This window comes from Rhinolophus sinicus, chromosome 2 (genome assembly GCF_057876585.1).
Source record: "Rhinolophus sinicus isolate RSI-liver-muscle chromosome 2, RSI-T2T, whole genome shotgun sequence".
In the NCBI taxonomy this organism is placed as follows: domain Eukaryota; kingdom Metazoa; phylum Chordata; class Mammalia; order Chiroptera; family Rhinolophidae; genus Rhinolophus; species Rhinolophus sinicus.
In genome coordinates this window covers 56,267,268-56,281,790 of record NC_142502.1, presented here as the reverse complement: position 1 = coordinate 56,281,790, position 14,523 = coordinate 56,267,268, and the positions used below count along the sequence as shown (strand labels likewise).

Sequence of the window (14,523 nt, the reverse complement as noted above, 5' to 3'; positions counted from 1 at the left end):
CTAGAAGTTTTGTTCAATTCAATTAAACATTTATTGAACACCCAAACACCCACAGTAAGTTATGCACCCAGAAATTTTAAGATAAAGTCCTTCAAGGAGCCCTCTACATTTTCTAGGGATGTGTGCAGATAGAAGGGGGAAAGAAAGCAAACAGAAAACAAAACATGAGAAAGCTGTCAATCATTTCAACATAAACAGAAGAGAGCAGAGTATCTAATTGGTTTGGGGTCTCTAAATGATTTAGCTGAAAAATTTGGGTAAAACAATTTAATAAAAACTAAATTGATCCATATAATAATTTGGGCAAAATAATAATCTACTCAAAACACCGCAAAACAGGGGTTTTAAATATCAATTTGTATTCAGACAACTGTCTTGCCTCTCCCAAATTTGTCGTGGAGAAAATTTATAACATCTGAAATTATCAACAATAGAGGATCAAATAGCTTTAATAAGTTAAAAGTCTCTTAATTATATGCATAAACATAAAAACGTAGACTAAACCTAAACCTGAGAAGAGGCATATTGGCTTAAAATGAATAGGGAAAAAAATTATAGTCAGAAAAAGTCTAGATGCTTTTTTTAGTTTCCTTACTTTAAAAAAATTATTAGAAAGGCAGTCACAGGGAATCTACCCCAAATAAATGAGAACATGTGACCACACAAAGACTTGAACACAAGTGTCTATAGCAGCATTATTCGTTATAGCCCCAAACTGGAAACAACCCAAATGTCCATCAAATAATGAATGGATAAACAAAATGAGGTACGTCCATACAACGGAACGTTATTCAGCAATAAAAAAGCATGAATACTGGTTCATGCTTAATTGTGCAGAAACCTCAAAAACATGCTAAGTGAAAGAAGCAACTCATAAGAAATCACATATTGATTCCATTTCTGTGAAATCCTTAGAAAGGGAAATTATAGAGGCAGAAAGCAGATGAGTGGTCTCTAGGTCTAGGGATAGCAGCAGGAATAACTGCAAACATCTATGAAGGAAGTTTTTGGGTGACGGAAATGTTCTAAAACTGATTGTAGTTATGGTTGCTCAACTCTATATTAAGATCACTTAATTGTATACTTAAAATTGGTTGGATTTATGATATATAAAGTATACCTCATTAAAGCTTTTTTTTTTTTTTTTTTTTTAAATGCATAGTCATTACAGAAAATACTGATAAGCAAAAATGAGCATTTTAAGTGGATCCCTACCAGTCACCCACCTAATCTGGGAATGTATAATTTCTGATTCTTTCTAGTTCATCCATGATCTCATTTTTCTTCAAGCGTAGAATCATATAACATTCACTTGACTATTCCCAGGTGGGGAGCCTCCCAGACAGAAAGAATAGAATAAAGAAAAACAAACGTACAATACAGGGCAAGGCAGATGGTCAAAAATCACTATAGATGAAAATTTTGGTGGGAAAGTAAATTGATCCTGGATTGGGAAGACAGAGCCATTCCCCTGGTATTTTAGTAGCATAATTTTGAGTAAGGATGCAAAATCTAATGCAATTTTTGCCTTCATTTTTAAATTTTAAATTAATTGCTGTTTTTAATAAACTAATTATCTTATTTTTAATTCATAAATATGTATAACTGTATAACAAGCTTTTGTTTTGTTTTGTTTTCATAAAGGCCTACAGCAGTGAATTCTTTGATTTCAAAATATGGATTTCAAGAGCAGCTTCTTTATTGTGAGTTTGGTTTAAATGACATATCACTTAATTAGCTGCTGAATAGACTATTAATATAAAACTTACTAATTTTAATGTTTATACCTCTTTTCATCTTAAGATTTACATAAAGAAAATATTTCTTGTTGAAAAGTTTCTATACCAATTTTCATGTATGTGTTATACCCACCAAACATTTAGTGTTGGCTACCACCAGAGGAGTGGAATGAAAACAAAAAATTGTGTGTATACATGTGTATAAAATACTCCGTAATTATACATATACATATAGAGATTTAAAATTGTAGTCTTAAGAATAATTCTCACTTTGTTTCTTACAGATTTTTCTAAATTTTCTAATACGGACGTAAATAGTGTTTGTCTAAGAAATTTTTACAAAGAGTATAATGGCAATTACGTGCTGGTTATGGTCCCAAGCATTTTACTGGAATACAGCCACTCTATGAAATGGGTATTATTACTACCCCCATTTCGTGGATCAGAAAATGGAGACAAAAGTAAAATGACTTGCCAGTGTTTGCAGCTACTAGGAGGTAGAGTTGAGGATTGGACTTAGGCTCCCTGAATACAGATCCATCCTCAACCACAGCGTTATATTTTTCTTATAGGTAGGGTTAAATGTGTTGCTCCAAATTAAACAGAGAAAATGTAATAACTTATAAAAATTTCCAGATTATGTCATAAAAGTGGCGGCATGAGGTGAGCTTCTTGAAATCTCCCCTGGAATTTACAACAAATTGAACAACTATAATTCCACAAAGGACTCCCTGTGCAGCAGACAGGCAAGACTAGAAGTGCGCAACTGAGATCATCTAAAGGGGTAAACAGAGCCGTTGAAACACACAGGTTCTGAAACTGGTGCAGGAAGAGCTTTGGAACTTCAGAAGCTCTCCACATCCCCCCACAGAGGCGGTGCCCTGTGACCCAGGGGACCTGTTCACAGAGAAGGAGCCTGCCTTCCAGGCAATCCCCCCATTGTGTGAGAAGCCGGAACCGTGCAGAGAAAATACAACACTACAGCATAAGAGAGAATAAAAGGCTGAAGTCGGAGCGAAAATAAAACACTCTACCAACACCTACTGGAAAACAAAAGAAAGAACTCTTCCTATCAACCTGTTGCAGAACCCATTCCTGTAGATGCCTAGGAAGAGAAATAATAATTCTTTAATTGCCATGAATAACCAAGGTAACAAGACAGCTCAGAAAGAAAATGAAGTCTCCAGAAAATTAACTTAAAGACATGGAAATATGTGACTTAAATTACAGAGAATTCAAGATTATAGTTCTTAAAAAACTGAGCAAGATGCAAGAAAACAGACAGGCAGTATAATGAACTCAGAAACACAATCAAAGAACAAAATGAACACTTGACCAAAGAGATGGAAATTCTAAAAAAGAGCCAAATAGAATTTCTGGAGATTAAGAACTCAATAAAAGAAATGAAGAGTGAAATAGCCAGCTTAGGTAGTAGAGTTGACCAGATGGAGGAAAGAATCAGTGACATCAAAGATAGAAATCTGGAAATGACACAGATGGAAGAAGAGAGAGACTTGAGACTTAAAAGAAATGAAAGAACTCTATAAGAACTTTCTGACTCCATCAGAAAGAACAATGTAAGAATAACGGGCATACCAGAAGGAAACGAAAGGGAGAAGGGAACAGAGAATATATTCAAACAAATAGTTGACGAGAACTTTCCCAACTTGTGGAAAGAACTGGATCCTCGAATCCAAGAAGCAAACAGAACACCTAATTACCTAAATCCCAACAGGCCTTCCAAGGCACATTGTATTGAAGCTGTCAAAAATTAATGACAAAGAAAGAATCCTCAAAGCAGCCAGGGAAAAGAAGACAGTAACCTACAAAGGAAAGCCCATTAGATTATCATCATATTTTTCAGCAGAAACTCTATAAGCCAGGAGGAAGTGGAAGCAAATATTCAAACTATTGAAAGAGAGAAATTATGAGCCAAGAATAATATATCCAGCAAAGATATCCTTTAGATCTGAAGGAGGTATAAAGACCTTTCCAGACATACGGAAGCTGAGGGAATTTTCTAAGACACGACTTGCACTACAGGAAATACTGATGGAGGCTATTTGACCTGAAACAAAAACACAAAAGAATACAAAACGATGAGTAGTATTATGAACAGACAGAAGCAGGAAATGGCAACCCCTACACCAAATAGGACGCTAGACACTTAACATGACATACAAGGTAAAGAAGGGGGAAAAAAAAAACAAAAACTTGTAAACAGAGGAAAAAGACAACTTGCTACTGCAGCGCAGAAATCAACTCACAGCATAAATAGGCATAATTTGTGACAACAAAAACATAAAAGGGGAGAGAGTAAAGGTCTGAACTGGCACAAGGGAATGGAGAAGTAAGCCTGCTGAAGAAAATGGAATACTCTAAATATGAAACTTTCTTTTTACATAAACTTAATGGTAACCACTCAAAAAAAAAAAAAAAAAAAATCCAGAATTGAAATATATAACATAATAAAAGAAGAAACAGAGGGGAAAATCATAGAATACCCACAACACTGAAATAATAGACAGCAATAAAAAGGCAAAGAAATGGAGACACAGTCTTACCAGGAAACCAAAGATAGAATGATAAGAAATCCTCATATATCAATAATCACGCTAAATGTAAGTGGATTGAACTCACCAATAAAAAAGAGTAGTAGATTGGATCAAAAAACTAAACCCAATCATATGTTGCCTCCAAGTGACACATCTGCGGCTACAAGGACAAATATAGGCTAAAAGTGAAAGGGTGGAAATTGACACTCCAAGCAAATGGTATCCAGAGAAATGCAGGTGTAGCCATACTGATATCAGATGAAACAGACTTCAGGATAAAAATGGTTAACAAGAGACAAAGATGGACATTTCATAATGATAAAGGGGACTATACAACAAGAAGATATAACAGTCATCAATATTTACATCCCCAATCAGGGAGAACCAAAATATACCGAAAAACTACTAACAGAACTAATGGGAGAAATTGACAAAAACACAATTACAGTATGGGACCTAAATACATCATTGAAAGCTATGGATAGAGCATCCAAACAGAAAATAAAGAAATATCAGCCCCAAATGATACATTAGATGAAATGGACATAATCGACATTTATAGAGCACTACATCCTAGAACATCAGACTATACATTCTTTCCTAATGTACATGGAACCTTTTCAAGGATAGACCACATACTGGGACATAAAAGTAGCCTCAGCAAATATAAGAAGATTGAAATCATACCAAGTATATTCTCTGATAACAAGGCTTTGACATTGGATATCAATTGGAAAAAGAAAGCAGGAACAAACAAATATGTGGAGATTAAACAACATACTTTTAAAGAACAACTGGGTCAAAGAAATAAGAGGAGAGATCAAATGATACATAGAAACAAATGACAATGAAAATACATACTACCCAAATTTTGGGGATGTAGCAAAAGCAGTATTAAAAGGGAAATTTATATCACTACAAGCCTATCTCAAGAAACAAAACAAATCCCAGATAAATAACCTCACGGTACACCTTAAAGAACTAGAAAAAGGAGAACAAATGAAACCCAAAGTCAGCAGAAGGAAGAAAATAATAAAAATCAGAGCAGAACTGAATGAAATAGAGAATAAAAAGACAATAGAAAAAAATAATGCAACAAAGAGCTGGTTCTTTGAAAAGATTAATAAAATTGACAAACCCTTGGCTGGACTCACTAAGATAAAACAAGAAAAGACAAAAACAAAATCAGAAGTGACAAGGGAAGTTACCACAGATGCCACAGAAATACAAAGGATCATTCAAGAATACTATGAAGGATTATATGCCACCAAATTCAATAACCTAGAAGAAATGGACATATTCTTATAAACATAGTCTTCCTAGGCTGAATCATGAAGAATTAGAAAATCTAAATAGACTGATCAACAGTAAGGAAATTGAATCAGTCATCTGAAACCTTCAAAAGCAAAAGTCCGGGACCAGATGGCTTCACTAGAGAATTATATCACACCTTCAAATAAGATCTAATACTTGTCCTACTCAAACTCTTCCAAAAAATTGAAGAAGAGACAATACTCCCTAACTCATTTCATGAGGCCAGCATTACCCTGATACCAAAACCTGGTAAGGATAACACAAAAAAAGAAAATTACAGACCAGTATCTCTGATGAATACAGATGCAAAAATCCTAAGCAAAGTACTAGCAAATCAAATGCAACAATGCATTAAAAAGACTATACATCACAACCAAGTACCATTCATTCCAGGGGCACAAGGATGGTTCAGTATATGCCAGTCGATCAATGTGACAAAATAAAAGACAAAAATCATATGATTATATCAATAGATGCAGAAAAAACATTTGACAAGATACGTCCATTTATGATTAAAACACTTAATAAAATGGGTATAGAAGGAAAATACCTCAGCATAATAAAGGCCATATATGACAAAGCCTCAGCTACTACCATAATTAACAATGAAGAACTGAAGCCCTTTGCTCTATGTTCAGGAACACGACAGGTGTTCCCATCACCTCTGCTTTTCAACATAGTATTGGAAGTCCTAGCCAGAGCAATCAGGCAAGAAAAAGAAATAAAAGGCATCCAAATTGGGAATGAAGAAGTTAAATTGTCACTCTTTGCAGATGACATGATACTATGTATAGAAAACCCTAAAGACTCCACCAAAAAGTTATTAGAAACAATAAACAAATAGAGTAAAATTGCCAGCTACAAAATCAGTATACAAAAGTCCACTGCATTCCTATATACTAGCAATGAAATAGAAGAAAAACAAAACAATTCCTTTGAAATTGCCACCAAAAGAGTAAAACACCTAGGAATAAATTTAACCAAGGGCTTTTTCCTAGTAGTTAGTGGTTCTGTTCACATGAAACAAAGGAAAAGACACTCTATAAATTTAAACAACATAAATTAGTTCCTCCTAGGGCTTGGGGCTAATGATGTCACTGTGATGTCTGGCGCAGTTCAGCAAGCCGCTAGTCACGTAACTGAAAGAGCAAATCTGAAAAGATGAAATTTGACAAAACTACATTAAAAACCTCAGTCCGTGTACTGCTAAAAATAGGTTGTCAGTTCTAAGTTATCAACTACAAAATAATGCTCTCTTTCAGATAGGCGGCAACTGATCATCCTTCCTTGAAGATCAGTTAGTTGTACAAACACTAATTCTAATTTTGAACAGAGCACACTAGGCAAAAGCTCAGGCAACAGCCCCTCCCTTGGGTTCAAAGAGCATTTTATGAATTAGACTCCAAAGGCAGTGGAAGTAAAAGCTAAAATAAACGAATGGGACTATATGAAACTTAAAAGCTTCTGCACAGCAAAAGAAACCATCAACAAAATAAAGAGGCAACCAACTGAATGGGAGAAGATTTTTGCAAACAGTGCCTCTGATAAGGGGCTAATATCCAAAATATAAAAGGAACTCATGAAACTCAACAACAAAAAAACAAACAACCCAATCGAAAAATGGGCAGAGGATCTGGAGAGACATTTCTCCAAAGAGGACATGCAAATGGCAAATAGACATATGAAAAAATGCTCAACATCACTAATCATCAGAGAAATGCATATCAAAACCACAACGAGATATCACCTCACCCCAGTCAGAATGGCTATCATCAACAAGACAAATAGTAACAAGTGTTGGAGAGGCTGTGGAGAAAAAGGAACCATCATACACTGTTGGTGGGAATGCAGACTGGTGCAGCCGTTATGGAAGGCAGTGTGGAGGTTCCTCAAAAAATTACGAATAGAATTGCCATATGACCCAGCAATCCCTCTCCTGGGTATCAACCCAAAAAATCTGAAAACATTTATACATAAAGACACGTGTGCTCCAATGTTCATTGCAGCTTTGTTTATGGTGGCCAAGACATGGAAACAATCAAAATGTCCTTCGATAGATGAATGGATAAAGAAGTTGTGGTATATATACACAATGGAATACTATTCGGCGGTAAGAAAAGATGATATAGGAACATTTGTGACAACATGGGTGGATCTTGAGAGTGTAATGCTGAGCGAAATAAGTCAGACAGAAAAAGCAGAGAACCATGTTATTTCACTGATATGTGGTATATAAACCAAAAACAACAAAAAAATAAGACAAACAAATGAGAAACAGAAACTCATAGACACAGATAATAGTTTAGTGGTTACCAGAGGGTAAGGGGGTTGGGGGGTGGGAGATGAGGGTAAGGGGAATCAAATATATGGTGATGGAAGGAGAACTGACTCTGGGTGGTGAACACACAATGGGATTTATAGATGATGTAATACAGAATTGTACACCTGAAATCTATGTAATTTTACTAACAATTGTCACCCCAATAAATTTAAAAAAAAATAAAAAAGAATATTAAAAAAGAATTTAACCAAGGATGTGAAAGACTTATATACTGAAAACTGTAAGACGTTTTTAAAAGAAATTGAAGAAGACACAAAGAAATGGAAAGATATTCCATGTTCATGAATTGGAAGAATCAACATAGTTAAAATGGCCATATTACCCAAAGCAATATACAGATTTAGTGTAACCCCCATCAAAATTCCAATGGCATTTTTTAAAAGAAATAGAACAAAAAATTGTCAGATATCTGTGGAACCACAAAAGACCCTGAATAGCCAAAGCATTCCTAAGAAAAAAAAAAAAAAAAATTCTGGAGGTATCACACCACCTGACTTCAGATTGTACACAGGGCAACAATAATCAAAATAGTGTGGTATTGGCAGAAAAACAGACACAGAGACCAATGAAATAGAATTGAGGACCCAGAAATAAACCCACATAAATATGGACAGACAAATTTCAACAAAGAAGCCAAAAATATACAATGGAGAAAAGAAAGCCTCTTCAATAAATGTTGCTGGGAGAATTGGAAAGTCACGTGCAGAAGAATGAAACTAGACTGCTATCTGTTACCATATACCAAAATTAACTCAAAATGGATCAAAGACCTAAACATAAGACCTGAAACAATAAAACGCATAGAGGAAATCCTAGGTACTAAACTTACGGACCTTGGGTTCAAAGAGCATTTTATGAATTTGACCCCAATGGCAAGGGAAGTAAAAGCTAAAATAAATGAATGGGACTATATCAAACTAAAAAGCTTCTGCACAGCAAAAGAAACCATCAACAAAATAAAGAGGCAACTAACCGAATGGGAGAAGATTTTTGCAAACAATGCCGCAAACAAGGGGCTAATATCCAAACTATATAAGGAACTCATACAATTCAATGACAACAAAAAACCAAACAATCCAATTGAAAAATGGGCAGAGGACCAGAAGAGACATTTCTCCAAAGAAGACATACAAATGGGCAATAGACATATGAAAAAATGTTCAACATCACTAATCACCAGAGAAATACAAATACAAACCACAATGAAATGTCACCTCACACCAGTTAGAATGGTTATCATCAACAAGACAAATAGTAACAAGTGTTGGAGAGCCTTTGGAGAAAAAGGAACCCTCAAACACTGTTGGTAGGAATGCAGATTGGTGCAGCCACTGTGGAAGGCAGTGTGGAGTTTCTTCAAAAAATTAAAAATTGAATTACCATATGACCCAGCAATCCCTCTCCTGGGTATCTACCCAAAAAATCTGAAAACCTTTATCCGTAAAGACGTATGTGCTCCATTGTTCCTTGCAGCTTTACGGTGGCCAAGACATGGAAATAACCAAAGTGTCCTTCAATAGATGGTTGGATAAAGAAGGTGTGGTATATATACACAATGGGGTACTATTCTGCCATAAGAAAAGATGAAATAGTACCATTTTCGACAACATGGATGGATCTTGAGATTATTATGCTGAAATAAATCAGACAGAAAAAGTCGAGAATCATATGATTTCATGATACGTGGTATATAAAACTGAAAACAACAAAAGGACAAGACAAACAAATGAAGAAACAAAAACTCATAGACACAGTCAATAGCTTGGTGGTTCCCAGAGGGTAAGGGGGGAGGGGGGGTGATAGATGAAGGTAAAGGGGATCAAATATATGGTGATGGAAGGAGAACTGACTGGCTGAACACACAATGTGATATATAGATGATATATTACAGAATTGTACACCTGAAATCTATGTAACTTTACTAACAATTGTCACCCCAATAAATTTTAATTAAAAAATAGAAAAAAAAATTCCATGGCTTTATCTCACTGTTGGTTCTAATATGATCTGGGTATCTTGATTTTTCTAAATATGAGAAAATTGAACTTAGTAACATTAGTGATTGTATATTACCTATTCTCAAAGTATTTTAGTCATCCTGTTTTAAACAAATCATGAGATAAGTAATGGCATATTTTTTTCCCAAACTTACTCAAACTAAAAATTCAATGTTAACTAGTTCACTAGTTTGAATTACAAGTTCAGCACCTTTACCTAGGTGCCAAAATTTTGTCAATTTATGGCCTGACTATTCTCATAAATGGCAGGAAATTTTTGTCTAATATATAATGTCTTCATTTATGCAATTTAAACTTGAAATTGCCTTTCTAAAGGGTAAGGATAGATTGTAAAATAGTAAAGCTTTGGGGTTGGTCTTTTTTTTTTTTTTTTTGAGATTTATACCTGCTCTGATTTATTTCTATTTGTTTGGTTTTGTTTTAAGCTGTGCTTGAAGAACTTGTTAATAGTGGACGCTTACGAGGCACTGTGGTTGGTGGAAGACAGGATAAGGCGGTGTTTATCCCTGACATGTACTCCAGAACACAGAGTACTTGGGTGGATTCCTTTTTTAGGCAGAATGGCTATCTAGGTAACTTTTTTTCTTTTCTTTGAAACTAAAGCTGCTTTCTAATACTACCCACATTCTTAGAAAGTTTTGTACTAGCCCTAGGACTAAACACGTACTTTACTGGTGTCCAGCAAATTTTAGTGGTTCTCTTTAAGTATAAAAGAGACTGCAGGTTTTTGTGGGTCTTGGAACTGAGTTTCATTCCACAATTATTGTACAGTTGTAGAAACGCCAAAAGCTGGTATTGATTGTTACCAAACATCCAGTGATAGGATATTATTACAACTTTAAGTATTTTTTAATTCATAAAAAGTAATTATATTTTATGAAGCTGCCCAGTTTTTCAGTTAACAATATCTTAGAAATATTTTATTGGCTATCACGTTTATAGTGTTCATTTTCATTCCTTATCCAGTACTTCAGAAACATTGAAGTTATTCTAAATTCAGTTTCTGAGGTTCTGTCATTTATATAATGTAGATTGATTGAATTTAGTTATTAAAACAATTAGCAAATATATATATAAATACATATATATATGTTGTGTGTATATATATGTTTGTATATATATGTATATATATATACGTATACATATATATATATAATATATATTTTATAACCCGAGTGAAACCACGTAACAGATCAGTTGCTTTCTCAGTAAAAAACCTGTATTGTGAGTCATTAGTGTTCAAACATTTTAAATGCATGGTAGAATACATCATTTAATGATTATTTGGGGATGAAGAGAAGATGGTAGCTATCTCCAATAATTTCAATGGTTGTAAATTTAAGTCTTCATTTTTTACTTTTATCTTATATCCTAAATCTTTTGCTAATTTAATTTAGACTGGAGAATTACTTTGTCCTAAGTTGATGAAACATTTGAAAAATAAATTCAGTTCCTTTAGTTAATGGTCATAAGCCAAATAGATACCAGTTTTTTGTTTCTTTACTTAAATCATTACATTCTCCTTTACCTCCCTTTCTACTTTGTTGCTCTATAGTTCTCATGTTTACCTTTGACCCCTCAGTTGGACAGGGAGTAATACTGCTGGGATTGAGAAATTACTTGAACCAGTTTTTCTACAAATAGATTTAGTAGTGAAAAATTTGGGAAGGTAACATAAGCAAGGAATAGGCTGTGGTACATTTCTATGCTTTATTCTTAAAAAAGATATTAGAATACAGTGTATTCACTAAGAATAGGTTTTGGTAGAATTTAACTTTTTCTAAGATTTCTAAGTGTGAAGCTTGACAACTCTATTCCAATTTTGTAATATATTTCTAGAATTTGATGCTTTGTCCAGACTTGGAATCCCCGATGCTGTGAGCTACATAAAGAAAAGATACAAGACTACACAACTCTTGTTTCTAAAAGCAGCTTGTGTTGGCCAAGGGCTCGTGGATCAGGTCGAAGCATCAGTGGAAGAAGCCATCAGCTCTGGAACATGGGTGGATATTGCAGTATGTTTTTTTCTTTTTCTTAATTTTTCTATAAACTAACTACAACTGATATTTCACTAATATGCAGCCATTTTAAGAATTGGGATACATAAATGTAGTGTTGGCTTTAGAGCCAAATCCTAGCAGTCATGGTTATAACAAAAATAATCTTAATTATTTGATGCTTAAAAATGTTCTAGCTTTTGAAATAGGGTACCTTTTATATGTGGATAGTCAACATCCAGAATCCTATAAATCTCAAAACAAACAAGCAAACAATACAACGCTCATATAAGCCCTGCCATAAAAAATTGATGAGACTTCTCACAATCTTTTCCAAGCATTTACAACTTTACTGCCATCAGGCATCGTGTTGCATTTGTTTATCCCTTATCTATTAATCTCTGCTAATATGTTAACACAAGCTGCTTCAGCACTGATAGTGTTTTACTTCAGGGTTCAGTATTGACCTGCCTTTATTATGCCAAAAAGATAAGTGTAGGTGAAGAGAATGAAACAAGAGCCCAATCCATTATTCACTAGTCAGGGCCCAGACTCCTTATATAGCAGAAAATTCCTTGTTTTAGATACACAAGTTCACAAAGATTCCAGATATAAGTGTCTGTTTATTCATTCAACAAATTTTATTAAGTGCCTTCTGTGTGCCAGGCACCATTTTACTTGCTGGCAGTGTGTTATCCAGATAAGTTTCCTGCTCTCAGGGAGGGGTACTTTCATTAAGGGTAAATAGTTAATAAAAATGATAATTTCATATACTAGAAAGAGCTGAAAAAAATGTATTTTGGAGGTAAAGTTACCAAGACTTGATAGTGGAATTTTTGTATGTTCATGAGAGGAACTGTGTGTGACTTGTAGGGTTGGGACCTGATCAAGTGAGTAAAGAGTGGTACCATTGAGATGGGGAAAATGGGGAGTGTAGATAGGAGCTGGGAGTCTGGAGGCAGGTGGGTGCAAATCAGTGTTGGTTTGGACATGGTAAGTCTGAGATGTCTATTAGCCATACAAGGGGGAAGGTTAGGAAAGCAGGAGGATACATGATTTCAGAACTCAGAGTGATGATAAAAGCAGAAATGTAATTTTGGAGGTTATCAGTACATAGATGGTTCTGAAAGCCATTGGACTTAATGAGATCATCTAGGGAGAGCACATATGTAAAGTTATCTGTATTATGTTGCATTTATATTTATTTTCATTTTGTTTGTAATTCTAGCCTCTGCTACCCAGTTCTTTATCAGTTGAAGATGCTGCAATGTTGCTTCAACAAGTGATGCGAGCATTCAGCAAACAGCCTTCAGCTGTAGTCTTTAGCGACACTGTTGTAGTCAGTGAAAAATTCATAAATGACTGTACAGAACTGTTCAATGAACTGATGCACCAAAAAGCTGAAAAGGTATGCCAGATTTCCTTTCACCTACTAATCTTAACAGGAATTCTCATATAAGAATCATCTGGAGTATTTTGAAAAATGGGGTAAGCAGCCTAATCCAAAATGAACACTGTGTTTTATATGTTATTTTCTTTTACTACATCATTCCTTTTATTTCCTTTCCTGGATTTATTTTTCTGCTTCTTCATTCCCATCAGGACATACAAATTAGAACTTAGGGAGCTGATTTTATGAATCAAAATTATATAAATGAAATTATACACTTCACAGTTAAGTCACCTGAGGGTATTGGCCCAACATTAAACTCCACAAAAACAATATCTTTGGATTATATACATAAGTACACAGTGTATTTATCGATCACTACATATTATATTTTCTAAATCTGGCAGAGTCTCATTAATTTTTACTACTTGGGGTATACAAACCAGATAACTTACTGAGGAAAGAGAGTCTTTGTTACCATCAAAATCGATTAGTTCCTCAGAATAACTACTGGCAAAGTATCTAAAAGCAGAGGTCATGCTAGGTCCGTTTTAATGACTATTCAACTCATGTTTCTAATTAGCAGCACCATCTACTTATAAACCCTCCTCACAAATACCCCATTTATCTTAGACTGTTAATAAATTCATGAGAGTTTATTAAATATGTAAATAATTTGTATTTATCTATATTCATTTTTTAAGCTCTTGAATAGTTTAAAAAATGAAATAATTTTCTACATTTGGCCTGCTAAGCAGCAGAGAGGAGTGAAAAGTGCACAGGGTTGATATCCGTAAACCTGAGTTCTTTTTTCAACTTGTTTATTCTCTGTTTGACTTTGGACAAATAGACCTCCAGTTTCCTCATTTTCAAAGAAAGGATGGTGATGCCTACTCTCAAAAGGATAAATGTAAATCAAAGAATAATGCATGTAAAATTCCAGATACGTCTTAGCTACCAGTTACTAAATGGCTATATTATTATTTTTATTTGTGACCTTAAGTACTTAACGTGGTCATCGATTTATTTGTTTTTTTTCCATGTGCTTCTCCCTCCAACCACCAAAATAAATTCAGGAAAAAAAGGACATTCTATCGTTTGAACTGTCAACATTCTAAACATTTTTCTTTAGAAAATCAAAAGGGAAATAATCATTTTTAAAATGAAAA

The 14,523-nt window shown here is 34.4% G+C and overlaps 1 protein-coding gene across 1 annotated transcript in view; it reads left to right on the top strand.

The window, feature by feature from the left end:
• UFL1 (UFM1 specific ligase 1) overlaps nt 1-14,523 on the top strand; it is a 37,476-nt gene that overhangs the window by 10,118 nt on the left and 12,835 nt on the right. Inside the window, exons 7-10 of the mRNA XM_019743420.3 lie at nt 1,645-1,703; nt 10,393-10,539; nt 11,807-11,982; nt 13,193-13,372. Of these exons, the coding sequence (XP_019598979.3) occupies nt 1,645-1,703; nt 10,393-10,539; nt 11,807-11,982; nt 13,193-13,372 (562 nt within the window). The remainder of the gene's footprint in view (nt 1-1,644; nt 1,704-10,392; nt 10,540-11,806; nt 11,983-13,192; nt 13,373-14,523) is intronic.